Source organism: Felis catus, chromosome D1 (assembly GCF_018350175.1).
Source record: "Felis catus isolate Fca126 chromosome D1, F.catus_Fca126_mat1.0, whole genome shotgun sequence".
Lineage (NCBI taxonomy): Eukaryota > Metazoa > Chordata > Mammalia > Carnivora > Felidae > Felis > Felis catus.
This window is the reverse complement of record NC_058377.1, coordinates 53912630-53938641: the sequence shown is the minus strand read 5'-3', so window position 1 is coordinate 53938641 and position 26012 is coordinate 53912630. Positions and strand designations below refer to the sequence as shown.

At 38.2% G+C, this 26012-nt stretch overlaps 1 protein-coding gene across 8 annotated transcripts in view; it reads right to left on the bottom strand.

Moving 5' to 3' along the window:
* Nucleotides 1-26012, bottom strand: part of NARS2 (asparaginyl-tRNA synthetase 2, mitochondrial) — a 131219-nt gene that overhangs the window by 9851 nt on the left and 95356 nt on the right. For 6 of the 8 annotated variants that reach the window (XM_019811745.3, XM_003992682.5, XM_019811746.3 and 3 more), the window contains 4 exons: nt 19869-19935; nt 18415-18552; nt 4571-4668; nt 2258-2284 (listed from right to left, as the gene is read on the bottom strand). In XM_019811745.3, coding sequence (XP_019667304.1) covers nt 2258-2284; nt 4571-4668; nt 18415-18552; nt 19869-19935 — 330 coding nt within the window. Of the gene's footprint in view, nt 1-2257; nt 2285-4570; nt 4669-11315; nt 11419-18414; nt 18553-19868; nt 19936-26012 lie in introns of those variants that run through there. The other 2 variants (XR_006585759.1, XM_045038076.1) reach the window with 2 other exon arrangements.

The following is a 26012-nucleotide window of genomic DNA, read 5'->3' as shown; positions in this document are numbered from 1 at the left end:
TTTCTAGGTACTTTTAGTATGTCATTTGGTGGGGGATTTCTTTATAGCTTCTTGAATGATTTGTAAAATCACTTCCAGAATAAAACTTAAGTGCCATAGCCGGTAGTCATTTGGATCCTCAAGAATAAAGACTATTACCTAATTTACCCACTATCAGTAATAATGACCACATGTATTGGGGTATTTTAGGCAATTAAGATTGAATATGGATCTTTCTAAAATAAAAGAGGAATTGCAACTGGGTGAGTTACCACCAAGTGAGGGATCAATGAACAGGAGTATCTAGTATAAAACTTCAGACCAGTAAGAACTATCAGGAATAATGGAAAAAGCACAATCTTGAGTAAATGAAATGTTTGGTAGCTGAATTAACTTCCAGTTTACAAGGCATGGGGGCAGGGCATACTTTGATATACTGAGAAAATGAGATGAAAGGCCTATCAAGCCACCTGCCACAAACACCTGCAGGATCTGGGCTGGCTGCTAAAAGTCCAGCAATAGTTTCAGCTGGCTCTAAATTTCTCATACATCGATGTCAAAACACTGGCATAAATGGCTGGAAACTGAATTCAGCAGATGGATTTAGTCTGTAGCACTTTTCTTGCCCTTGCTTTGATATATAGAAAAATCCACTTCTAAAAAACAAGTTTTCGAAGGAATATGTATTTGTTAGATTGTTGTTAAACTGATTCTACGGCAGCCAGGTTACAGAAGAGATGGCACAAAAATTTGTGGAACTAGTTACAGATGTTATTTGCATATGGCACGGAGAAATAGGAAGTGAGTAAAATCTTTAGACACCTGGGGTGGTTACTCACAATGTAGTGGAACACTAGCAGAGATCGCAGACTTGAAGATTTCTAAAATCCCTTCCACCTTTAAAATACTGTGATTACCAGATAAAAGGAAGCAGAGTAGAATAACAGAGATTTATATTTAGAGATCTTAAGAGTTTGAAAACTTTAGCTGGGACAAGAATAGTACTGAAATGAGTAAGACCAGAAAGGCCTACACTTATTTAACAAACAATTAAAATTTGTATTTAGCTAGTTTTTGCATACTATGAAGATTATCTTGTAGACAGACAAAAACAGGCAAAACGCATAAGCTTGCTCAATCAGGGGGCTCATCTACCTCATAGCGAGACTCAGAACAAAGGAAAGGGGAAAGGAAACTAGCTTTTACTGAGGTTCTATTCTAGGTAGATACTTACCCTATATTATTTCATTTCATCCTCACAATAATCCTCTTAAGTTGATATTATCATCCCATTTCAGAGCCAAGAAAACCAAGACTCAGAGAGATTAAGTGTGTCTAAAGTCACTATTGGTACTGAGAACAAACTGAGGGTTGATGGGGGGTGGGAGGGAGGGGAGGGTGGGTGATGGGTATTGAGGAGGGCACCTGTTGGGATGAGCACTGGGTGTTGTATGGAAACCAATTTGACAATAAACTTCATATATTGAAAAAATAAAAAATAAGAAAATAAAGTCACTATTGGTAAATAATAAGGCATTTAAGGGTCATGACCTGCACATCATTTTAGGCTTCTGCCCTTCTGTAATCTAGGTATTTCAAAAGGCAAGTGTACAATTTGACCCTTCCTTCTCCTGAGGACAGCAGAAGAATTAATAATATTGTTGGTATTATTACACCAAGATCCTGAAGGAAAGCTACTATATAAAAATATAAGTACATAATTTGTATGTATTCAAAGGTACTTGAAGAAAGGGTTTGCAGAAAGAAAACCAGAGCAATTCTGGAGAAGTAAATGCATGAATGCAGACAAGTGCTCTTTCCTACACAGCACAGATTTCTACAGACTTTAGGGATCACTGCGCTCAAACTCTGATTTCACACACAGAGAAACTGAAGCATAATGGTTAGGAAAAAAGCCCCAGCTCCATGTTTCTGTGTGCTCTTGGTTAAGTTAGTTAATATCTCTAGACCTTAGGTCTGGAGGGGTAATAAAAAGGAGATAAGAATAGTAACCAACTCGCAGGGTGTTATGATAATTACATAAGAAAATATACATTAAAATTTTAACACAGTTATCCAGCAGCACCCAATAAGTAATAAATAAACGGCAGCCACTATCATTACTATTTTTCCAGGATTCAAAGACAATAAATAATCTGAGAACTGAACTATTCATTTTTCTTAACAATGTTTCACAGTGCCTTGGGAATACAGTAAAACTTGTGTAACAATCAGACCAAACAGCTATAATAAGAATGATTAAGGGTCACATTCTTACCATTGGTAGGCTTCCGTTAGTCCTGATCTGTAAGAGGAAAATAACAAAATTCTTTCAGAGAATGGCAAGAAGATAAAGATACTAACCACCAAACATTTATTCTGGGTTGTATGCAAAGTGCTCTTTATAAAGAAGTACACACAAAAACCTGTGCTCTCAAAGAACATGCAATACAGTTGAGAAGCTGAACCTTTAATATGGTAAGAAAGCTAACGTATCCAATAGTCTAAGGTGTTATCAAGTGAGTGGCAGAGACAACAAATGCTACAGGAAGTATAGTCCAGAGCCCAAAAGAAGGGGTCCATGTCAGATGAGCTTACTGTCCTGTGACATAAGAAAAGCACCATAATTATGGGTGCTGGGAGGCACACAGAAGGAACACAAAGATATAACTTTCATTCTGTAACATTGAAATAATAATATAGATTCTGCCTCCAGAATATGGTTGAAAATTGTTTTCTGGCCAATTTGAAAAACGCTAATAAAGTTTTAAGCTCTTAGTACTCATGAAAATCAATTTCAGCCCTTTAAAGCTTGGCTGGCTCGGTCGGTGGAGTGTGCGACTCTTGACTTCGGTGTAGTTATGTCTGAGACTCACGTTGGGTGTACGGATTACTTAAAAATAAAATCTTAAAAAAAATTAATTTCAGCTTTTTAAAAAAATGTTTGGGATCACAGTGCATCTGGAGTGATAAAGACTATGAAAAAACCAGATATACAGAAAACATGAACAGAAGTCACAGATATATCCCTAAGATAGGGAAACACATATAACCATTTCATTAGGAAAGATAAATTTGGATATAATCAGATATTAGGTAAACATGTAATGTTATGAGGAAAGGTTTCCTGAAGGAAGGAAGCAAGCAAAGAAAACAGACCAATTAATCTTTCAACAGATGAGGTTTCTTGCCATGTGTGATTTTTATTGTGCTTAAAAAAAACCCAGAGAATCTTAAAATTCTTTCCATCTAAGGAGTTTGACCTTTACTTCAATTCCACAATTTTCCCAGGACTTTCTAACATTATAGTAGTAAGGAATTAGGGGCCTAACTAACAAAAAAGAAGCCTCCCAGAACATATTTATTCCCTTTCTTCTCGACCCTGACCAAATAGAGCAGTTCAAATGATTGGGATTACAAAACCAAGTTACCTAAGAGATTTATAGGTTGGGATCTTGGAAAAAACATCAACTTTTTAAGCATTTCTCCACTAGGAAAAGAAGAACTTACAAATGGCTAATTTTACAGGATATTTTCAAAGTATTATGGCTTTTCCAGGTTACTCTGAAACCCAGTATTATCTGGAGAGTCGGAGAGTGGGATTAAGCCTGCAGCATGGGAAAAACTTTTTTTTTTTTTTAAAGTCTGGCACAGCAAAAGTGGAAACCATGGAAAACAGAAGTTTATAACCTTGGTTAGTTTAGGAAGTCATTGTGGTTTGTTGGCAAACCACGCATGCATAGGAGTGGTAGTTCAATTAGAAACACAATTCTCTACTTCTCATCTCCAAAACATTTTCTGCATTTTATGGATTAATTTCTAGGTCTCAAACAGCAAGTTAAAATAAGTTATTCAAATAGCTTAATGAAGACCCTTACATAGCAGAAAACCCAAGGAAGGGAAAACTGCTTATTCTAAATGTTAGTTTAGTGGATATTTTTAGTATCTTTCTTTCTCCAGCTTTATCCTTTCTCTGGTTCAGAGTCTGTCTTTATGTCCCTATAGGAGTCTTTGTTTATGTCCCCAATCATAATTTAGAGTAAATAAAAAAGTACACAGAGAAGAGAAAAAATGAAGGACAAGCTTTAAGGTTGGCTTCTATCATTAACTTTTAAAAAAGCAATTTCTGGGGTGCCTGGGTGGCTCAGTGCTTAAGCGTCTGACTCTTGATTTGAGCTCAGGACATGATCAAATAATTCATGGGATGGAGCCCCGTGTCGGGTTCTGCGCTGACAGTGTAGAGCCTGCTTGGGATTCTCTCTCCCTCTCTCTCTCTGCCCCTCCCTCACTCGTGCTCTCTCTCTCAAAATAAATCAATGAACATTAAAAAAAAATTTTTAAAGCAATTTCCATATGGAGAGATACATACAAATTAGTGGACAAGTAACACTATGGCCTTATTTCACATAACAGTTCCAATCTTTAAGACAGGCAAACTCAGAGAAGTCACATAACAACTTGCTCAAGGCCACAAAGAATCTGAGATCCAGGTCAGTCAGGTGCTGAGGCTCATTCACTCTTCTCTGTTACTTTGTCAAGACTGCCTCATCATCAATTTCTGAACTTTGTTTCTTTTAGGTCTGATCATTACCTGGCCAGTCGCTGCTCTAAGAAATGGTACCGTTCCTCTCTGAGGCTTCCTCCAAAGAGCTCTCCAACTCCAGGAACCAGAAGATCAACAGCAGCAACCTAAAAAGGAAAAAAAACTATAAACAATCTCACACGTTCAGAGGATTCCAACAATTGTCAGCTTCTCAAGCAAGTAGAACTTTTAACATTTTGGCGACTGGCTATTTAACTGCTTACCAGAATATTATTTATGTTATCTGTTGACATGGTTTCAAAATCAAATTTTTAATATAATCTTTAGAATAAATGATACAGAAATTGTGGACAGTTACCTCTCCTTTCTTGCACCATGTATGCAATGTATTTAAATGTGTTTTCTTTACAAATGTGGTATGTTAATTACAAAAAATGTGACAAAAAATGTGTCAAGTATTAAAAATTATGAGATATTAAAAATCACCTATCACCATGCAGAATAAATTGCATTTTTTTGTTTTTAGATGTTGTATTCTTTATTTTGAAAATCAGGCTAGGGAAAGTCCCACTTTCCCTAGAAAGGGAGGGGTAGATCAAGCCCTGTGTAGGGCTCTGTGCTGACAATACGGAGCCTGCTTGGGATTCTGTCTCTCCCTCTCTCTGACCTTCCCCTATTCTCTCTCAAAATGAATAAAATAAACTTAAAAAAGAAAAAAGAAGTTATCAGTTTTCATTTAACTGCTTTTTTGTTGTTGAATATTTTGGTGTGTGTTGTTTGTTTTCTCTTTAATAATTTGACAATGAAGGGGCGCCTGGGTGGCGCAGTCGGTTAAGCATCCGACTTCAGCCAGGTCACGATCTCGCGGTCCGTGAGTTCGAGCCCTGCGTCAGGCTCTGGGCTGATGGCTCAGAGCCTGGAGGCTGTTTCCGATTCTGTGTCTCCCTCTCTCTCTCCCCCTCCCCCGTTCATGCTCTGTCTCTCTCTGTCCCAAAAAATAAATGTTGAAAAAAAAAATTAAAAAAAAAAATTGACAATGAAGATTTTTCTTTAATTTGTAGTACTTTGGTAGGACTTGTAAAATATGTTCTGATTATTATTATTATTTTTAGTGTTTATTTCTTGAGAGAGAGAGAGAGAAAGAGACAGAGTGTGAGCAGGGGAGGGGCAGAGAGGGAGACACAGAATCTGAAGCAGGCTCCAGGCTCCAAGCTGTCAGCACAGAGCCCCACGCGGGGCTTAAACTCACAAACTGCAAGATCATGACCTGAGCTGAAGTCAGACGCTTAACTGACTGAGCCACCCAGGCACCCCCGATTATTATTTTTTTAACGTTTCTTTATTTATTTTGAGAGAGATCGAGCAGGGAAGGGAAAGATAGAGAGGCAGGGAGAGACAGAATCCCAAGCAGGCTCTATGCTGTTGGCGCAGAGCCCAGCGTGGGGCTTGATCTCATGAACCATGAGTTCGTGACCTGAGCAGAAATCAAGAGGTGGACGCTTAACCGATGGAGCCATCCAGGGGCCCCAAAAATGTTCCGATGATTAACCAAAGAAGTAAAAACTGAAACAATGAGATAGCATTTTAGAGTTATCAAAATGTGAAGGCAAAAAACCAACATAAACAGCATGGATTAGAAGATACATGAGCCACTACTCTCCCACGACTGACAAAACCTTTCTGGTCAGCAACCTGGGAGAAGATAATCAAAAGCCTTAAACATCCATATGCTGTGACCTGGCAATGGCAGTTCTAGGAACTAGTCCTAACAAAATAATCAGAGATGCAAAAAAAACCAAACAACAAAAAGCAAAAAACGAAAAACAGGAAAAAAAGAAAAAAAAACAGAAAATATTACCGCATAGAGTATTTGTTGCGATATTACTTACAATAACAAAATTTTGTTCAAGCATATGTCAATAGGAGATGACAGATAAATCTTAGACACAGAAAAAAAGATTGGCATCTAAAATAATGAGATGTTAATTATGCTGCCACTGTGATTTCTTCTTTTCTCTGTCTGGTATTTTATTTTTTACAATGAGGATGTATTACACTTTTGTGTTAAGAAAATAACAGAAAACTTTTAATAGGGGAAAATGGTAGCTTCATATTTTAATTTGTATTTCTTTATTTACTAGTAATACCTAATTTTTGAGAATGTTTATTTGCTATCTATATTATTTTGTGATCTGGTAATTCTTTTTTGTGGGGCAGGTAAGCATTATTAACACCAAGAATCTAAAGGCACAAAACTAAAAAAGCATGCAACAAATGAAAGATTAGGAACTCATAAAACACATTTTATTTATTTATTTAATTAAAAAATTTATTTATTTATTTATTTATTTATTTATTTATTTATTTATTTATTTATTTATTTTTGTGTGTGAGAGAGAGACAGACAGACAGACAGAGTGCAAGCAGGGGAGGGGCAGAGAGAGGAAGACACAGAATCTGAAGCAGGCTCCAGGCTCTGAGCTGTTAGCACAGAGCCCAATGCAGGGCTCAAACCCACAAACCAAGAAATCATGACCTGAGCCGAAGTCAGATACTTAACCAAATGAGCCACCCAGGTGCCCCACATAAAGCATATTTTAATCTTCAATTATTATTATTATTATTTTTAAAGTAAACTCTACACTCAACTGGGGCTTGAACTCACAACCCCAAGGTCAAGAGTCACATGCTCTAACAACTTAGCCAGCCAGGCGCCCCTCACATTTTAATCTTTAAATGCCGTATTATAGTATAAACTCTTTTCTTAAATTCTACCTCATTGTATTATTAAGCCATCACCCTGTTCTGATTTCAGAACTTTTTTTTTTCTTCTAAGTAGGCTTCACACCCAGCATGGAGCCCATGACTCTGAGATCAAGACCTGAGCTGAGATCAAGAATTGGATGCTTAACTGACTGACCAACCCATGTGCCCCTGATTTCAGAACTTTTGACTGAGACATCCTTTATAAATAATTGAGATTAATAAAGAATGTAATAATTCAAGAATGTGCTCCAAATACTGTATGTCTCATCCTCATTATTATCGTTAAAGGAGAAAAACATCAGGTGTAATTTTCTTCACTTGGCTGAATTAGAATGAGAAAGAACAGAAATTCACTAATGGCTTCTACTTTTACTAAATTTCTTACCACTCAATAAGCTGGTGGGAAGACAGATTTTGTCACACTACCACTGCTTATTGACCACATTTTAGTAATTCTTCTGCGAACTTGGGGGGAGTACAATGACCAAGCAGGTAATTCAGAATGTGGATTTGGTGACTCAGATGCGATGACAGGTAATGAAACACAGTTTTGGACAGGTGGACAAGACAGCCTTAGAGTAAATTGTCATGGGCTATATAGTTAATAGAGTTGGACTCCAATCAGAACCCTGCAGTTGCCCTTCCTATTCTCAGAGAAAGGGGAAGTTTCAAGGGAGTTTTTACGGCCACCGAAGGACTGGCATCTTTATTTCTTAGTATCTTGCCTTGGGACATGGCTAAAATATCCTATAAGTTGAGACATGTGTTCAAAAATTTAACTTTATTTTTTAGGTTTATTTATTTGAGAGAAAGAGAAAGAGCAGGGGAGGGGCAGAGACAGTAAGAACAGGGGAGGGGCAGTGATAGAGGGCTAGAGAGAGGGAATCTCAAGCAGGCTGTGTGCTGTCAGCATGGAGCCCGACATGAGGCTCGAACCCACGAACCATGAGATCATGACCTGAGCCAAAACTGAGTCGGATGCTTAACCAACTAGGCCATCCAGGTGCCTCCCCCAAATCTGTTAACTTTAATACATTGTTTTAAATTTAGACTTATAAGCAATCAAGATTAGAAAAGAATAGACAACCAAGTGGTTCTCTGGTCTTTGCTTTAAAATATTTAAAGACTGAGAACCACTACCCCTGAAATATAGCATTCCATCTTTGGGTAGTTCTGACTACTAACAAGGGACAGGTATATATAAAATCTATCATTTCCAAGGATTTTATTTTTTATTTTTTTTATTTTTATTTTTTTTTTCGTTTATTTATTTTTGGGACAGAGAGAGACAGAGCATGAACGGGGGAAGGGCAGAGAGAGAGGGAGACACAGAATCGGAAACAGGCTCCAGGCTCTGAGCCATCAGCCCAGAGCCTGACGCGGGGCTCGAACTCACAGACCGCGAGATCGTGACCTGGCTGAAGTCGGACGCTTAACCGACTGCGCCACCCAGGCACCCCTTATTTTTTATTTTTAAGTTTATTTATTTATTTTGAGAGAGAGCATGAGTGTGTGCATGTGTGCACGTGAGTGGGGGAGGGGCAGAGAGGGAAAGAGAGAATCCCAAGCAGGCTCTGTGCTGGCAGCATGGAGTCCAATGTGGGGGCCGATCTCCCGATGAGATCATGACCTGAGCCAAAACCAAAACTCAGAAGCTCAACTAATTGAACCACCCAGGTATCTCTGCAAGGTTTTGAAGTTGAGGCAATTCCAAGCCACAAAGGTAAGCAGTAATTTCTTCTGGTACTTTTAGTGTAGGCAAAGCTCTAAAAGCCAGAGCTATAAAGGTCTACTGCCTCAAAAAAAAAAAAAAAAAAGATGCTGGACAATCAGCTATCATGGAAGAATAAGAAATAATAGTCCAGCTGGGGCTGGCGGCCAATGATGAGGGAAGGAGTTGTTCTGCTTTCTCTATCCATTCATAAGAATCAAACAAGAAACTCATTTCCTGCTTGGTCTTACTGCTAATGTAACTAAAACAAGTAAAAAAAAAAAAAAACCTTTGTAAATCTTAGCACTTTCTGTGGGTCTCAATTATGTTAATTTTGAACCTTAGTTTTCTTCAATATTATTTTCAGAGGCTATCTGGGTGGCTCAGTCAGTTGAGTGTCCGACTTCAACTCAGGTCATGATATCTCAGTTTGGGAGTTCCAGCACTGCGTCGGGTTCTGTGCTGACAGCTCAGAGCCTGGAGCCTGCTGCTGATTCTGTGTCTCTCTCTCTCTCTACCCCTCCCCCACTCATGTTCTGTCTCTCTTTCTCTCAAGAATAAATAAACATTAAAAAATTTAAAAAATATATATTATTTTTAGAGGACCATGAAAGACGCATACTTATCTTTGATTAAAAACCTCCTTTATTTGAATATTTGAGTTCATTGGAGAAACCATAGTGGTTTTAGACCTTTCTGTTTAATTTTTGCTTATCTAGAATATTTGCAACTGCACAGTAATAGTTGTAGAACTGGTAGCTTCTGAATCTTTTGAACCACCTTCAAAATCTTATGCCATAGTACAATATCTACATTTCCCCCACTGGATTTCTTTAAACCTGTCTTCCTAATAAAGAAGGCATCCAACTGGTTAAGCCCAGTTATTTCCACATTAGCTATTATAAAATTAATGTGGTAGTTGCTGTATTAGTCAGGACAGGTTAGATTATGCTAATAACCTAGTAATAAGCAATCCCAGAAGTTTACAACAGGGCTTCTCAATCTCAGCATTAGTGATATTTTTGGCCAGATAATTTTGTTGTGAGGGTCTGTCCTGTGCGTTGTGGGATATTTACAGCATACCTGCCCTCTCTCCACCAGATGCCAGTTGCACTGCCCTAGTTCTGACAACCAGAAATGTTGCCAGACATCGCTAAATGTCTCCTGCATGGGAGTAGGAGGTTGGGGGTAGGGAGACGAAACAGAATAACACCTGACTGAGAACCAATGGTTTACAACAGTGAATTGGCTTTTTTAAACTTATGCTACATGTCCATCCTGGCTTGAAGCTGATTTAAAAAAAAAAAAAAAAAGTCCTCTTTATGAGGTATTGCTGACTGGGCAGATGGAAAAAAAGCACAGACAACTATGTATTAAAGCATTTGCCGAGGAGTAATGCATGTAGATCACGTTTGCTCACTATTCTTTGGCCAATACAAGTCACATAACTCATGCTGATGGAGCAGGGAAGTACAATCTCGGGAGAAGTGGCAACTACTTATGTACATTAGAAAAGTTTACCTTGTTTCCTCCCCTCTCCTTCACCTTCCACTTCCACTCTCCCAACCAAATCCTCATTGTTAGCTATAATTAAGGTCAGAATAGCAGTTCTCCTATTTTCTTCCACTCTACTCTGGGAGAGGAACGTAGCAAGCAAAAGGAAAGAACTTACCAGAATAGGAAAGAACTTAACAAAATAGCCTATTTTAATTGAATAAAAATTTTAGAAGACCTCTGGATCAAGTCCCATATCACTCCTAATTTTGTGACATGAAGGGAATACATACATCATCTATGTCCATTCTTTGGATGGTCTGAAAATTCACACCTCCAGGTGGATGAATTTCACGTTATGTTTTCTTGACAAAGAGTAAAGCTGCTTCTCCTCTTAAGACAGATGTACCTTTTGAGTAAGGCGTTCCTTCACAATGCCTCGTGGATGTTCCAAGACCAAAGGGTGCCGTTTCTTTTTTATCAAGGACAGATTCATCTCTTTGTAAAGAAAGCTCCACAAAGGCCTTGTTTTCTCTTCTTCCTCCATATAACCTTCTTCCCTTCTCTTCTTCTATATGCTTAGTTTCCTTTTGACCCTGTCAGATTATTATACTTCCTGCTTGCCTTTTATCATGATATCCTCCCATCTCCCTAAGAGATTCTACACACTTTCTGAGAAGATATAATAGAGCAAATTATTCCTCAACTATAAACAAAGACATTTACATTTGGTATACACACAGCTGCACTTTCTTCTGATATGATATAAAAAATACTGCATTCCCTAAAGATTACTAACACAGCCCCTTCAAATTTCCATACCTTTTAGTTAGGGTTGAGGTTCCCGGAAGGATTCTTCTATCTTGTGTCTCCCCCTGGTAACTACTGAGCTAATTACTATAGAAACTAGGGTCTTTCCAGGGATCTAGTGGAGGTAAAGGGAACATACAGATATAATATAAATCATGACATAAAGGTGCACAAATTGTAAAACATGGAGGGAATCACACAAATTCCTTAAGAACTAAAGAGAAAAACTTGGCTGTGTGTTTGCCAAGTGAAGGGTGGTAGAGGGTTAGAGTGCAAACAGGCTGGAAACAAGCAAGTTGCCTAGAACATTAGCTGGTGATTACAATTTGCCCTTATGGGCTGGCATGTCTGTGGTTTATGGGAGACTGAGGCTCGCTTACAGAGCTAGGGCCAAGCAATTCTGCCCTTCATTAGGGAAAGTGAAAATTAGGCTACACAGTAGAAAGTCCTCTTAATTCACAAATTTGACCAAATGTGAGCACTTCTGTTCCTATGCACCTTCGGCAGACTTGAAAGAAGTGGAAAGATTTTAGTTCTGCTGAACTTTCACTCTCCTACATGGTAACAATGAAGGCTACAAATAATTGTACTACCTTCTTCGCTAACTTCCTTAGTCCTAAACAAAACTTATTCCACTTTGGACACATCTTCTAGGCCAGAATGCTGCTGGACACATCCTCCTCCACTGTACGTGAGTTTTTATTTGGTTTAAGTCCCACAGCTGCGGCGGCACACTGTCTAGAAATAGTTTGTGCTGGTGTTCAAGCTCCACAAGCCCTGGTCTCTATTTATGACACTCCCTTTGACTCTTACTCTTTGATTTCAATCAATATACTGAAAATAAAATGCAGACCTTGAATTAAAAAACAAACAGGCTAGACAGGAATAAGGCCTTTAATACATTACCTTTTCTATGCTAATTTCGGGGGGGGGGGAGTTTAATATCCCTTCCTCTGCTACCTTTCTTCCTACCTCAGTATTTTTAACTATTAATGAAAAACACAAATTGAACACCTCCCTATTCAGTTTCTCATAGGCTGCTACCAACAATGGAGAAACATTACGTATTATTATCAAGAGAAGAAGAATGTTCCACAAACCACAGGAAACCTGTTTGTGGTTTCAGCCTCTATGAACTTTTGTTCTCACTGCTGACAGACAGTATTGTGCCCTAAAAACAAAGAGGCACAGGTAGGAAAGAGAGCCTTCCAGATGAGATGGTGTAAAGATTCAAATGGGCTGCAGGTAGCAATGGCCAAAAATGGACTTTGCCTAGTAAATGGCTAGCTGGTCTGGGAGCATTTTAGATGGAATAAAATGCATACTTTCAACTTTGACATAAATGCCCTGGATAGTCATTAGTCCTAGATATGAGAAAAATTAGCCATTCCCTTCACTGCTATTTCTGTTGGTTTGATGGAGGTTGGTTAATTAACACCAGCCAGGGGAATTCATTAGATATCCTTTGGTTGACTATTACTCCTTCCAAGCCAACTTCACAGTATGTACTTTACTGAATGCCCACTAATGCTTAAGTTTTTATGATGTGCTAAGTAATACTGATACAATTTAAAAAATTAGAACATTACCTGGTGATCTTGGCATCTCACCAGGGACTGCTGGGCAGTTACCTTCTCCTGATCACAATGGCTGGAATGAAAAGATCCTCTTCTCTGCAAAGCCATTTCCCTAACTGAATACTTGGCACTGGTCTTTGGAGGACTTACTTAGGGACCCAGATCCAGGGAAATACAGCACTTTGCCTGTTTGATTCATTTTATTTAGGCCCATGATCTGTGTCCTTCAAAATAGCAAATATATTTACTAATTGACAAGTTATTCTTATATATCCAAGTGGGGAAAAACTTATGCTACTTGAAAACAGATGATCTTAAAGCTGTTTAGTACAGTGGAGTCATCTAATCCAATTCTCTGATTTTACAGAGGGAGAAAGTGAGGCTCAGAGACTGGACAGACTTGACTGAGGTCATATAGCTAACTAGTAAGATAGCTGGATTTCAAGCCCGGCACTATTAACTCCTTAGTCCAGTGTACTTTTCATTATAATAATAGTGCCTATCTTCATTTTTCGTTTTTTGGAGGGGGTGGAGAAGGGGTGAAAAGAAAGAAAAAGGAACAACAACTGGAAAAATACACAATTGTACTATTTATGACCTCTGGTCAAATGTTACAGATGCAGGTTAAACGTTTCTCTACCCTTCTGATTCCCCAGGAACAGCACCTATGAAACATGTCTGTCTGAATTTTTTACATTGCATTGCACCCAGTGCAGAAACTCTTGCAACCCTGCCCACAACCTGTTATTATAGCCCAACTAAAAGAAACACAGAACTTAGTTACTTGGCCCAAAGCCTGCTCATTCACCATTGAAAAAAATAAAGTAGGGGATGAAAGCAGGTACCCTATACAAGTGGGTTGAAATCTAGGATGTTAATAAATCAACGTTATAATCTATGTCTAATATATATATATATATTAGACATAGATTATAACGTCTATAACTATAACTATATATATATAGTTTAACTACATTATGCTTTAATAATTTAGCTCTGAGAAGCTATATATTACAGTAGTGTCTAAATTATATGAGGACACTAAAATACCATTATAATACTTTCAGTTTTCAAACTGTGAGACCACATTATTAGAGAGACTTGTCATAAGGGAAGAAATGTTTGCGCCTGCAGTCTATCAGAGAATGGCTTTTTAAAGAATCTTGTGTAAGAGCATGTTTGATGTTGCAAAACACATTATTTTAACATTACTGTGCTTTATCACAATAAAGACTGTATCACAATTTAGAAGGAAAGAGAGCTTTGCACTTACTGACTACCTGCCACCCCAAACACTGTGCTAGGTATTTTTCTTAGATTATCTAATTTAATCTTCACTAGGCTGGAATAAGATTATCATCTTATTTTTTATGGATGGGGAAACTAAGATTCAAATAAATTAGGTGGTTTACTTAAGATCACATGGCCTATAACACACAGACCTGGGACTTGAACCTAAGAGTGATTCTAAAGCCACTGGACTTTCCTTTATACAATATGTCACCGTCACTCTAGAGGTTTAGAGGAAAGCTGTTCTTTGGCTTCCCAGAAGTTTCCTCAGCAAATGAAGTCACTCACTCACTACTTCTCCACTGTGTGTCTACAACTGTGTCGGGGTCAATTCATCCGTCTGCCCAATACCCAATCTATCACCAAATAGGTATCAAGTGCCTGTGACGCTCCAGGCACTATGCTAGGTACTACGGACACAACGATGAGTGAAAAGGAGGTCCACGAGTCCTGTGGCATAAAGAAGAGTCGTTAATTAAACAATCATAAAAATAAATGTAAAATTACAACTGTGTTAAGGATTATGATGAATTAAGAGTTAGTAGCTCTGGGGCGCCTGGGTGGCTCAGTCGGTTGAGTGTCCGACTTCGGCTCAGGTCATCATCTCACGGTTTGTGAGTTTGAGCCCCATGTCGGGCTCTGTGCTGACCGCTCAGAGCCTGGAGCCTGCTTCAGATGCTGTGTCTCCTTCTCTCTCTGCCCCTCCCTTGCTTGTGTGCTCGTGCTCTCTCTCTCTCTCTCTCTCTCTCTCTCTCTCTCTCAAAAATAAATGTAAAAAAAAATTAAAAAGAAAAAAGAAGAGTTAGTAGCTCTGGGTCTGAAATTTAATCTGGTACCATTGTAGTGTCTAACAGTGGTCTCTGACTCAGTCTGGAGGGCCATGGAAGGTTTCTCTGGGGAAATGATGACCGAAAGGAGATTTGGAGAAATAGCAAAATTACTTAGGTAAAGAAAATTGTTCTAGATTGAGGGAACACTGTGCAAAGATACCATGATGAGAGAAAGCAGTACATGTCTGAAGACATGGAAGGGTGATGTGAATGTAGCAGAAATAGCAAAGGGGAGCAGCATAGTACATCAGGCAAGAGAGACAGGAGCAGCCAGATGATACTGGGGCCTAGGGGCCAAAGAAAGGATTCTGACTTTGGTACAAAAAGCAACGGGAGGCCACTGAATGGTTTTAAGAGGGGAGATAACATGACCAGATTCACATTTTCTAAAAGCCTACACTGAAGTGGGGAGAAATGACTCAGAGGAGGAAAAAGTGGACACAGGAAGACCAGTCAGGAAGCTTCTGAAATAAACCAGGCAAGAGATGATGGTACCTTAATCTAAAAAGGTAAAAGTGGAAATGAGGAGAAGCGGATGGATTTGAGATTTATTTAAAAGTATAAAAATGACAACTTCATAACAGCTTGAATATGGGAAGTGAGGAAGATTTCAAAGACAAGGCTGGTATATGGCTTGCTTAGATGGCAGGGAACATTGAAAGAAAGTCAAATTTGGTGGGAGGAGGGGAGAAGAGTAGAAATCGTGGGTAAGTTTTAGATTTGCTGAGATGCCTCTGAGATATATAAATGGCAGTAAGAGCTCAGAGCAGAAGTATGGATTAGAGACAGGACTATCTGAGTTGTCTGAAAATAAATATTAAGCTGTGAGTACAGATGAAATCACCCGAGGAGAAAAAAGATCTATGATGGAGCCCTGAGGAATCCCATCATCCACTGGATCGATGTTAGAGGACAAACCTATATAAGAGACTGAGAAAGAATAAACCACTGAGAACAGAGGAAAACTGGGAGAATGCAATGTCACAGGAGCCAAGGGAGGAGAAATTTTTCAAAATAAGAAAGCCATTAGTGCTGAGTAATGCCGAGAGGTAAAGTAAAAATTAAGACTTTTAAAGTCTGTGGATTTAATAACATGACAGTTATTACTGACCCTAGAAAGAGCTGCTTCAGTGGTATGACAGGTGTGGAAGTCACAGTAGAGGGAATGAAGAATGAGTAGTAGAAGCCATGGTGGCTATAAGAAACTTATTCCCATCCCGAGAAGAGTTTCATTTGAGAAAGGAAAACCAATACAGAGAGTACAAAAAATAGACACAATGTTACCAGTTTTACTAATTCTTTACATGCTACAGAAATTCAGAAGAGGAAGGCTCAAGGTGACTGGGTAACCCAGCAAAGTCTATAAAGTGGCAAAGTTATTAATTAAAAAACTTTGAATTGATTTTTAAATCATTGAAGTATAGTTGACATACAATGTATAAGTTTCAGGTGGACAACAGTGACTCAACAATGAAATACATTACTCAATGCTCACCACAACAAGTGTAGTCACCAGCTGTCACCATGCCACATTATTATTATAATAGAGAGAAGGAGTATTTAAGAAGTGCACAACTGAATGTCTGAGAAGTGCTGAATGTCAGGAAGTTACATGCAAACACTACATGGCATGTGTATGGGGGTGGGGGGAGCGGCGAGGTGGAAGCAGGATGGGATAGAGTGATAAAAAAGCCAACACATATGGACGCAGTTCTGTTTTGTGACGTACGCTCAATACTGAATTTTTTAAGACTGGGTAATCTATGTCCTAGTCTCTCCTATTTTTTGCTGCTGACTTGTGGGCCAATTCCTCTCTCATAATCAATTATACCAGAAGGTTGGTAGGGAGAAGAGAAAATAAGAATCATAAGTCAACTGTGCACTCACTGGTTTTGGATAACGTTGTGTGAAAAGGTGGGATGTGTAAAATCAATGTAATTTTATATTTATGGCTTTGAGGTAGTATGACAGAGTAGGAAAGAACACAGACTTCAGAGCCAGAGGGAGTCAGATCTGATCACCAACTCTGTCATTCACTGCCTATGCAGGCATGGGAAGTGCAATCGATGTCCCTGAACCCCAGCTTCTCATCTGTAAAATGGGAGAAATAAGTTTCTTGGCAAGTTAGAGATGAGATGTAGTGTCACCTGATAGGAATCTATTAATCGATGGCTAATGCTATTTTACTAGTACTATAATATATAGAGAAAACAGGTAATACATTCAAATAGAGAACCTTGTATTCCTAAGATGAAGGCATTTTATTTACTGGTGGGCCCTGATATAATTTTTCTATTGGTATTTATCTAGAGACAAGTGAAAAGCCCCAGATAGCAAAGTTTAGGTCTTAGACCTTTTGTGAGGTAAACATAATTTATTTGTCTCACAGACTTTTACCATTAATGATATTAAGTATTTAACTATTCAATAAGTATTTATAAATTTTTTTTTCCCAACGTTTATTTATTTTTGGGACAGAGAGGCACAGAGCATGAACAGGGGAGGGGCAGAGAGAGAGGGAGACACAGAATCGGAAACAGGCTCCAGGCTCCGAGCCATCAGCCCAGAGCCTGACGCGGGGCTCGAACTCACAGACCGCGAGATCGTGACCTGGCTGAAGTCGGACGCTTAACCGACTGCGCCACCCAGGCGCCCCTTCAATAAGTATTTAAAGATGAAAATATATTCTTATTTTATATTACGGCTGATTTTGTTAGAGTGGGATAAAGACACACACACAAAAAAAAAAAAGAAAAAAAAGGAAAAAGTAAACCAGAAGAATAAAAAAGCAATGAAAGTTAAGGGTGAAAAAAGGACAGAGCACAGGAGAGGCAAAAGCAGAGAAAGAGACAGAGAAAAGACAGAGAAGAGACAGTCAGAAGAGGAGTGACTGGAGAATCTGCCCGGCCCTCTCGGATCCCTCCAGATTCAGCCTCACCATTTCTGTATGACAGACAAACCAAAGCACTCTGAGCCTCCTGTTCTGCCAAGGAAGCTCTTCCTCCGCCTGATCAGACCACTGCTTTCCTTTCTTACCCGCATCCCTCCGCCCCTCAGTCTCCTTATTGGTATTTTACGTGACAGTAGACCTGCCACTGTTCAACACTGCTCTGGGCCACTTCCTCTCAATTACTTAAAAAAACAAAAGAAAACAAAAAACACATTTACATTTGCATCTGCTAAACTAAGAAGGACATAACGCGACAGAGAGGAGGAAATATGTTTATAGAACACTGAGATCTTCTGTAGGAACACTTTTTTTTAGAGGTGCTTTGAGAAATTTTATTACTTTAAGACATGTCAAGTGATGGATATAATTTTGTAAAATATGCCAAAAGATAAATGAAATTAAATCAAGGGAAAAGCCCAGACTCTGAGATGACCAACCCTGATTTACTTAGTGATCTTTCTTACTGTGTGCTGAGGGCCATCTTCATTATCCCTCATGTAGAAAGGCTTGAGTGCTAATGGATAATTAATGACGAAGACTGGTATGTTGCCACAGTGTTTCACCAGGTACTTTTCATGTTCAGTATGTAGATCAACACCCCACTGTAGTGAGAAAAAAGAAGTTATCAAAGGAGAAGACAAAGCTGAAATACACAATGCAGTACCCGAAAATAACCTGTATCAGTTCCAAGGGCTTCCTCTGTGTATCAGTGATGTGTGGAGCTGTCTGCTGAGGTTACACAGATAAGTGAAACAGAGAGGTGTGTTATGAGAACATCCGAAGGCCTGGAGAGATGAAAACTGAAACCAGTAGATAAACACTATGCTTTCTGTCCCCCATCTTGGGGAGCGGCATTTAGCAGATGAATCGCATCTGCAAGAAAATAAAGTACACTTCCCACAGTGTGTAAAAACGGACTTCAAAATCATGGCTTTTATTAATATCGCCTACAGCTTCTTCTATGGTTACTGTTCCTAAGTCACAGGAAATTAAATGATGAAAGATAATATTCCTAATATTCAGTCTATCTCTGGCTAGATGGCTTCTCTCAGTGAATTTTTTTTAATAAAAGAGTCAATTCATATATCAGATGTTCTGATGAATATTTAATAACACTGTTTATCTATTCATTCAACAAATACTAATGTGCCTATTAAATCCCGGGTACCATGCTAGCTAGATACTGAACATAGTGGTGAGAAAAACAGAATCCCCGACTTCATGAAGCTACCAGGGTGGGAGACAAATATTAAATAAAAAAATTATACAAATTAACTGATTATAAATATAACAGGCGTAACTATTATAACTCATAAGAGGATCTGACTGGACTGGGGATAGGAAGAGTATATGGGATAGTTTGAAGATAGAGTCATTATAGAAATTCTTAACATTATATTATTCCTACTGTCTGCCAATACCTTAATTATAGAGAAGAAGCTCTGACATAGGAACAAGGAGACTCACCTCTAACATTATGGGCATGCTCACTGATAAGTCATGTGACCTCTCTGAATATGTTACCATTCTCTTAAAGGATTTTCACCTTCCTAAACTTGGGAAACTTCTTTATAACCCTTTAGTCATGACTATTATAAAGGATAGGATTCTACTTCAAAATTATTATTTATTCTGTTTCAACAAAGTTAAGCAAACATCAAAAAAAAGGCCAATCTAAAGATAAGCAAATACTAAACACTGCTAATAAGAGAAATAAGATTATTTTAAAGGATTCTTTTTTTTTTTTTTTAAAGTAAGCTCTACTCCCAACATGGGGTTTGACTTCACGACCCTGAGATTAAGGGTTGAATGCTCTACCGACTGAGCCACACGTCAGCATTGTTAATGACAGATGATAAGGACAAGAGCAGGGGAAGATACATAAAAGTATTAACATAAATGTAAATAAAAATACTACCTCTGGGGTGAAGGTGAAGTTCTGAGATGCCTTCTTTAAGATCTCTACTGCTTCAGTGTAAGAAATGCTGGAAAGGAACAGGATAAAAGCAGAGAAAAGTCAATGCAATGGTATGTTGTTAATTCGTCCATCTGAAAACCACAAAAGGCCTATTCCCATATAATCTTTGAGGTCACAAATGAGTACCAAGTGGTTATTGAGTAATCAAGAATGATTAAAACCAAATCATCACTGAGTAATCAGAAATTAAGGCTGATCTAATCATACAAGAGTCTGATCAGTATGAAGAGAAACAGCCATTCAATAATCCTATTCCTGATCTACTTGTAGTGTACACAGAGGAACTAGTCACTTAAGCAAGTAAAGATTTTCTCTGAATTCATGCTATGCCAATGCCCTAATAAAAGGTATGAAATATTGAGGTTGAAAGAGCAAAAGTCTTTCCATAAAGTCATCATTCATTCATACAATACACATTTACTGAGCACCTACTATGTGCTAGGCATTATTCTAGGCACTGGAGAAATAGTAAATAAAAACAAAGCCTTTATGGAGCAGATACTCGTGTGTGTGTGTGTGTGTGTGTGTGTGTGTGTGTGTGTGTGTGTGGTGTGGTGTGTGGTGTGTGGTGTGTGATGGGGATGGTGGGTGGGAAGAAAGATAAACATAAAGAATATCATGTCAGGTGCTATTGGAGCTGTGAAGAAAAATAAAGCAAGGTGAGAAGACAAAGGATGTTTGGGGACGCTATTTTATTTTATTAAACAAATTTTTTTTAATGTTATCTATTTTTGAGAGAGAGACACACACACACAGAGTGTGAGCAGGGAAGGGGCAGAGAGAGGGAGACACAGAATTGGAAGCAGGCTCCAGGCTCTGGGCTGTCAGCACAGGGCCCGACGCGGGGCTTGAACTCACGAACCGTGACATGACCTAACCCAAAGTTGGACGCTTAACTGACTGAGCCACCCAGGCACCTCTTGGGGGTGCTATTTTAAATAAGATGGCCAAGAAAAGTCTCACTGAGCTGGGGACCTGCATGACATAAGGAAATGAACCATACAAATATCTGAGGGGAAGTATTCTAGGCAAAAGGAACAGTAAGTACAAAGGCCTGAAGTGAAGGAACAGTTTGGCTCATTCAAGGAACAAAAAGGTCAGTGTGCCTGTAGCATAGTGAACAAGGGGAGGAATGTCAGGAAATTAGACAGGAGAGACAGTCAGAGGTCAGATCTTATGGAGTCTTTCAGGCCATAGTCAGGGCTTTGTAATACATGCTAAGGGTTGTAAGACTGATTAGGAAAAATACCATTAGTTATCTCAGTAAGAAACTCTCATGTCTAAAGCAAGTCAAGCCAAGCATTTGTTTTAATTTAACTTAGTATTACCATATATGAACCATATATGAACATAGTAAAAAAAAAAAAAATCACTATGTTTAAAAGAGCATACATCTCCTGTCTCATAGCTACCTGGCTCCACTCCTGACATACAAACACTGTTATTGGTTTCTTGTGTATCCTTCCACAGAGTTTTATACACCTATTAGCAAATATTAATATACAATCTTGTTTAACAGATGACAGCCACAGTATACCTGCCATATACACTTGTTTTCCTCAATCATATGCCATGCAGATCTTTCCATATCAGTATATAAAGAGTTTCATTTTTTTGAATTATTACATAATATTCCATTTTGTGGCTGTACCCTAATTAGTTTAACTACTAACCTACTGATGGACATTTCAGCTGTTTCTATCTTTTACTATTAGAAATCATGACTACATACATCAATTACAAATGATTCTACATTAATTCCATATTAATTATGAATATGGAAAAAATAGAATTGTTGGATCAATGTGTATTTACATTTACAGTTTTTATATATTTTGATACTGCTAAAGATTCTGCTTCCCTTTTATAGTGTTCTACCAATTTATGCCTATTAGTAGTAAACAAAAATGTCAGTTTCCCTATGCCATTTGCAACAGTACTTTGGATGATTAAAGACAAAAATCTACAATAAAACATCAAAAAAACCTCCACCCAAACCCCAAAACAAACCAAACAAAACCCCAAGATCTACAGATTTTCTGAAGGACTTTTGAGTTCAAAAAGTAACTTACTTAACACAAACTTATTCACTGAGGGAAAAATGAAGTTCATACCTCTAATAACTAATTGGAAAGAGTTATGTATATAGCACAAATGAAGCTTCCAAAGCTGTTGTGAGTGATTTTTCCAAGATGAAAAATTTATTCAAATTAAAATCTAGTATTACATAACAAGTTATTTCTAAGGTAACAATGGTGATGGTGTTGATGGTAGTAATAATTTTAAATGAGTATTTTACAGAAGGGGAATAGAAGGTTAGAGGGGACAGTAAGTTGCCAAAAATCACTCACACAAATAAATAGTAAACCTGATGTGCTGACTCCAGAGCCTAAGCTTTTAACTAGTAAGATAATGCCTAGAACACTTGGGAGTTTAATTATGCTCAATCAAAACAAACACAATGGGCTCTGAGTTCTCCCTCTGACTCTACCACTTATTGGGTACTATGTAAATCACTTTATCTTAAGGAAAACATTTTATAAATTTCTGTAATGTTTTATACAACCAGTAAAAAAAAAAAATTAAATATTCCTACTCGTAAAATAAGGGTATTGGACTACATTGTCTACAATTCTTTTCTGCTTAGACATTCTATTGTTCTATTCCATCAATTGCTTGAGATGATCTACTCCTTATACTGACAAATATAAGAGTTAAGTGGGAAGCACCAGGATTTTGTGCCAGTGATATGTTACTGCTACATTATTTTAAGAAAATGACTCTCTGTGTAAGTATCTCTTGTTATTCTGGATCTTCTGCCCCACTCTCCCTACACCCTAAGTTGAAGCACAGCTTTCGAGTTCAAATTACAGTTCTGACACTGGATATCCTTAGTGGCCTTTATCAACTCTCTCTCTAGTAAATTTTTTTTTTTGTATGTACAGAGAATAATAGTTCTTCTTCCCAGAAGTTATTTCTAAAGTACTTTGAGGAAGGAGGAACAGACGCTGATATTGCATGATGCAGTATCAAACTACCTTGATATTTAAATTTTTTATTGTTGAATGAAGAAAATTATTCTGAAGCTGTTGGAGTAAAACTGCTAAGAGAAAATTATTCGCATTCCTTGACTCAAATTCACAGATAAACGAAGAGCAAAAGAAGGTAAGTACTCTATTGTTAAAAAAACCTTAATGCTATAAAGAAGAATAAAATAAATGAATTCTATCTCTGCTTGGTAAAGGCTAAATTCAATTACTACACAAGACCTTTAAATAATATATCTTCATAAAAAACAATCCTAACAAGTAGCCAAGAATACAATGAAATCTGTTTATGCATAAGAACACAAGTCACATGGTATCTTCTGTGTGTGCATGTGTATGTATACTTTGGGGAGTGTCTCAATTCTAATTCATCATGCTTAGGTCTACTCTCATGTCCTCTTATGGCTGTTAAAACGTTTGGTTTCAAAAGCTAGCAACACCCCCTCCAACTAGCATATACTCCACACCTTGAGAAAACTCTACGTCATGTCATTTATGTATACCCCTCTGGTGTTCAGTTCCCTCTTCATTTCTAGCTCCTGGAACTTCCTCCTACTTTCCAGTGAATTCAATAGTGTATTTAAAAATTTTTTTATAATTTTTAACAAGCATTTTTAGATGTTTTGTAGCAGGAGTTTTATTTAAGTTATCTAGCCTGGCACACTGTTTAAGCAGTATGGTCATTAGATCCTTTAAACAGTATGATAGACAAGTTATTACTTTTTTTCAAGTTTATTTATTTTGAGAAAGAGAGTGTAAGTGGGGGAGGAGCAGAGAGAGAAGGAGAAAGAGAATCTCAAGCAGGCCCCGCACGGTTAGCATGGAGCCTGAGGTGGGGCTCGAACCCGAGAACTGTGAGATCATGACCTGAGCTGAAAACCAAGAGTTGGATGCTCAAGTGACTGAGCCACCCAGGTGCACTGACAAGTTATTACTTTATAGAAGAGGAAACTGAGGTTCAAAATGATTAAAGATTTACTATTAACCAAGTTCATAGTTGTAATTAGATAATCATTCATTCAAATAGTTAACTATTCATCTTTTGCTCTAGATTTTAAATTCCATAAAAGGAACAATCCTTGCCTGTATTCACTACTGAATTGTTAATGACTAGCATAGTGCCTAACTCATGTAGCCAATAAATATGTGTTGAAAAATACTAACCCACTGACTAATGGCTGATAACAAGTATAGCCAGAATTAGAATCCAGGTCCTCTAAGCCATAGCTCATTGCATTCACTGCCCAGAGTAAACAGTGATACATGTTAACAGGAAACCTCAGGGAGAGGACCTAGCCTAAAGAAGAATACTCTCGATCCCATGGTCGCTCAAATTTCATTTACTCATTCATTCCATTATTCAATAAATATTTACTGCGTTCCTGTTAGAGGTACTAAGCACGGGGGGGTGTTGTAACAGTAAACAAAATCAACAAGCTCCCTACCATATGGAGTTGAAAACACTAAACAAATCATCACAGGTATACATTTAAACCACAACCATGATTTGTGCCGTGGAATGGATGATGATGCCGGCAATGATTGATGGGACATAGCCCATGAGGTCATTTCCCAACCTCAGTATTTTACAGACCTGGACTCCAAAGCACAAGTTAAGTGATATGTGACGGTCATAAGGACAGCAAGGAGCTACAGCTACTCTAGCATTAATTCCAGTGCCCTTTTGAATAACATGAAGCATAGTGGTTGAAAGCATGAGCTTTGAAATCAGACGAGTGAGTTTGAATCCCCATTTCATGTTTTATTTGCCCAATCTGAGTTGATTCTTCATCTACAGAATGTCAGTAACAACTATTCACAGAGCTGTTGTGAAGATACAATGAACTACTGGTGTATGCAAAGTGTATCACTACCTGGCACATAGCAAATAGTCAATAAAAGGTGGATATTTTTTTCCCATCTTAGATCTTATTCACTAGATAAGATGTTCTCTCTGGTTTTCTCTCCCCAGCACAGATCCTTCGGATGCCCAAATTAATTCTTTCCTACCTGCTTACTTACTACTTTTATCAATATGCAATGTTCAGAAGTCTTCTGTAAGCTCCAGATCTGTATACTGAAACTGCCTACCCAACATCTACCTGAAAAGAATCTCAGCCTTAACATGACACCTGATGATGATGATCCTGATACCTCCTCCCAACTTCCCCCAAGGGGGATACCACGTTCCGAATCTCAGTTAACGGCAACTCCATTTTTATAGCTGTATAAGACAAAAGGTTTGAAGTCACTCTTGACTTATTTTCTCTCTCCCGAATATTCTCAGCACATCCTGTTTGCTCTATCTTTAAAATATATCCAGAATAGAAAAACTATCTCCACTGCTACCATCCTGGCCTATGATGGTTATTTTATGTGTCAACTTGGCTGGGCAATGGTATTCAGATATTTGCTCAAACATTATTCAGGATGTTTCTGTGAAGGTGTTTTTGGGTGAGATTAACATTTAAATCAGTGGACTCTGAGTAAAGCAGAGTACTCTCCATAGTGTGGGCCACATCCAATTAGTTGCAGGCTTTAATAGGACAAAGACTGGTGTCTCCCAAGAAAGAGGGAATTCTGCCAGCAGAATGCCTTTGGACTCCCAGCTGTAACTCTTCCCTGAGACTCTAGCCTGCTGAACTACTCCATCAAATTTTGAACTCCTCAAGGATCCACACTGTAGGAGATGATTCCTTAAAAATAAATATTTACATATACACATCATGTCGGTTTTGTTTCTCTGTATAAATCTAATACATGGTCTAAATCATCATGTACTCTCATCCAGATGACTCTAATAATCTTCTGGTTGGTTTTCTGCTCTCACTCTTGTGCTGGCTCTCACCCTGAAGTCTGTTCTCACCCAGTAGCCAGAGTGATCCTATTAAATCCAATTCAGATCTTATCAGTCCTGCACAGAACCTTTCGATGGTTTCCTTACCTTACTCAAGCAAAAACCCAAACTCTTCACAGTGACCTAAAAAGCTATACATGATTTTCCACCTCCCACCACCTTTCCTTGTCTTCTATTATC